The 3,446-nt window shown below is 39.3% G+C and overlaps 1 protein-coding gene across 1 annotated transcript; it reads right to left on the reverse strand.

The window, feature by feature from the left end:
• Positions 1-153: 153 nt before the first annotated feature.
• Positions 154-2,142, reverse strand: Tsp_12773 (presenilin-1; the record flags this gene model as incomplete). The annotated part of the gene is given in 4 exon segments (XM_003370317.1): positions 154-418; positions 438-769; positions 1,723-1,864; positions 1,922-2,142. Coding segments are annotated over 4 exon segments (960 nt in total), but the record flags the coding sequence as incomplete, so codon positions are not given.
• Between the last annotated feature and the right edge of the window lie 1,304 nt (positions 2,143-3,446).

Raw genomic sequence — 3,446 nt, forward strand, 5'->3', positions numbered from 1 at the left:
GGCGGAATCGTAAATGGACAGCCCGTCATCGATTGCTGTCGTAGCTCCCATGTGCAATTCCAAGCTGCCACTACGGACCATATTCAACGCATGTGAAAATAAATTCCACCACCATTTTCTTGATCTGAATTTCGGTCGATAACTAGATAACACTTTGTCCATCACATTCACACCACCCATATATTTGTTGTACTGCCGTATGATGTTTGGCTCTGTTATATCGACATGTTTCTTCTCAGCTTTCGAATATCTTTTTACAGTTTTAACCGGAAAATGTGTATGATAATTGGATGCAATAGTTACTGCAGCGTTGTCATTCCATCGGCACACATACATTTCTTCATCACATGCATGTTCGAAATATCCTCGGCATTTTTTCATTATTACTTCCGGCTTCATAAGGGGGCAGTTGCGTATTCTGGCATTTCGAATTGTACCCGTAGCCTTTATTCGTCGTCACGTCGTCTTCATTCACAATTCGATCGCTATCCACGGTAACGTCTACCTCACCACAGACATCTAGTGGCATCACTTCATCTAAATCGTCTTCCTCAATATGCTCCTCATCAGTCAGGTTTCCATCTTCACAGGGTGGTAACTGACAAGCTTCTGCATTGATTTGGTCTTCTGGGGGTAAGGTCTCTAAATAGTCTATAGCGTTTTCCAACGTGAGAAATCTCGAAGCCATCACCAACTCAAATAACGACAACTTTACAGAATGGCAGTAGGGCTGTAGTCTAAGTGGGAACTGAGACAACTGAGCCGACAGCTGTAAACAGGCCTTGCATCATTTGGCCAAAGTTGACCGAAACTTGGATACAGCTGTCTCCAACAACAACCAAATAATGAGAAAGATGGAACAAATGAATGTGTCAGTTGTTAGAACAGAGGTGTAGATCTCACCATTAATGTTCGCTGTGACCAAAAAACAACCTCGAGCTGTACTTATACTCAAAGAGGAATTGGTGTGGAATACGTGATTTTTATTAATGCCAAGCGCCAATGTTCCCATTTGGGAACATCAAAATTTCCCACCATCCCGTCAGCTGCCAAATAGTTATAAAATAATAAAACAATATTTATTTGATAGACAGCTTCTTCTTCTTCATTCCATGTTAATTATATGGAGCTGACACCCATTTTTTAAATAAAAATCTAACTGAGAGCGAGACAGGTTAAAAAAGTCGAAAATTAGCATATTTTGGGGTCCATTATCTCAGGAATGCGTGGGTGTAGATTATCAGAATGGAACTATGAAATAAAACTCAACAATATCTAAACAACAAAAAAAAATTGGGTGTGTTAACCTTCTTCTCACAGAGATATTTGGCCTCAAATATCATGTTCCCAAAAGGGAACATTGGCATCTAAACGGTTAAAACTAAAAACTAAAAGCCATAAAAAATACACCTTAATTTTCTTTTCCAGACTAGTCTTACTGTAAATTTGTATAAACATAGTAAGTAGCTGCGAAATTGATGCAATTGTTTTCTGATCTCTTATGATTAAAAGCTGGAAGAATTTATAAAATAAATATAATAATGCAAAAACTTTCACCGAAAAAAGACTATAAAAATGTAATATACTGAAAATATTTGCAACTGAAATAAATTAATTTTAAAATCTTCCTCACAAAGAATGCCATACTATGCCGTTGTAGAGACAACATACTACTATAAACTGAATTACACAAAAACAAAATGATGGGCGGAGTAAACTTACCCGATAAAAGCGATACTTGTATAGAAGAATCAAGAATAGTGTCATGACTATGATGACGCACAGCATTATGCCGGCGTTGGCCAACGACTCCCAAACAATAGTACCAACATCTTCAGTGTCACTGTGGAATGGAGCATAGATTCTTAAAAATTGCAAACTCAATAAATGAACAATGATCACAAACTGTAAATTAATTTACAAGTAAATATCTTTTGTTCGATAATAGCCGACAGTGTTCATGGTGGCAATAACGACAAGCATGCACAGAGATACCGGTGTGATCAGCATAATAACGTGCTCAGCTCCGTATTTCAAATCAATCCGATTCTGCTCTGCGGTTTGTTCGGCCGCGAGAGCCTCGTCTGGGTCATTCATATCACATGTCAACGAATGATGAAAAGTCGCTTGTTCACCCGCCATTGTCGAAATAAAATCAAGCTAAACTTAGAAAATACATAAATACATTTGAGATATGAAAGATTTTAAAACACTAATGAAGTTAACATTTATTTTTAAGCATGCAAAAATAGAAAGAAAGCATACACTTCACAGAAGAGAACATCAAACATTAAATTAGCGCAATTCAAGATTATTCAAATATGAATAAATAATTTATATTAATTAATTATATGAAACTGACATTTCGAGAGAAAAAATAAAAAATGAAAACTTAAAGTAAAACAAAAAGGAAACAACAACAATGAGTAAGAAATGAAGAAAACTTTACATTATAATGGTAATAATGGAATGAAAACAATAAAATAAACTACCTGCTACGAGCTCAAAAAGATTATTATAAAATGAGCGTCAACGAAGCAATGTAATTTACGCCCCACTATAGTATGAAAAAATGATTAACAGGATGTTTCCTACAGTATGAAAAATGTTCTAATTTAGACGGTCAAATCTACGTAACAGTAGTTATAAATAAGTGTAATGAATGATAAAACCCTACAAAATTAAATTTATTTTTATTTTTTACCAGTTAAAGAAAATTTTTTGATGCTTTTTTTTGTAGCAAAGGCAGGGAACAGTTGCCACATTTGGCTTTCTAACAACCAGGTTCCAAGACTGACTGTAATTCTCATAGCTAAATTCGTTCTTCTATCGAATCGCGCGCCTCATTGATCTTGTTCCGGACGGAACAACACCGACCTAGTCGGTGTGACCTGGCCAAGGGCTGGTGCCCAGAAGTCGCGGGTAGGCCAAGAACAATACCCGCGCATCGCCGGCCAGATCGCTATCTGGGCGTCTGGCGGCTCTGAGTCGGGGTCAGAGAGACCCCCTGCTGCGCCTCGATCTATCGTCGTTCGCGAGACAATGGCGAGTGCGCCATAGCGGCGACGGCAGTCAGATCAAAGGGCGTGGAAATGGCCATCATGACGTGACTATTAAGGGATTAGCGCAGGATCAAGAGATCCGAACCAGGACAACATAATTGAAGACTGACAAGGCCTTAGATCGGCGCCGGAGATAGCGAGCACTCCCGCCGCGAGCGAGCTGCCTATTGGTGGTTCGCGTTTGGGTCGAACGCGGGGCCGCCGACCCTGGCCCTATATGTAGGGCTAGAAAGCGCGCCGCGCAAGAGATACTGATACGGAGAGAGAGAGAAGAGATACGTCTGTGTGTGTATGCGTCAGTGGTACGATAGTTGTACAAGAGGACGCGTTGGTTGCGAGAAGTCGGCTTAGAATACGTGGTTTGCAGTACTGGTTGCAGTATTG

Source organism: Trichinella spiralis (genome assembly GCF_000181795.1).
Source record: "Trichinella spiralis strain ISS 195 chromosome Unknown Scfld948, whole genome shotgun sequence".
NCBI classification, from domain to species: domain Eukaryota; kingdom Metazoa; phylum Nematoda; class Enoplea; order Trichinellida; family Trichinellidae; genus Trichinella; species Trichinella spiralis.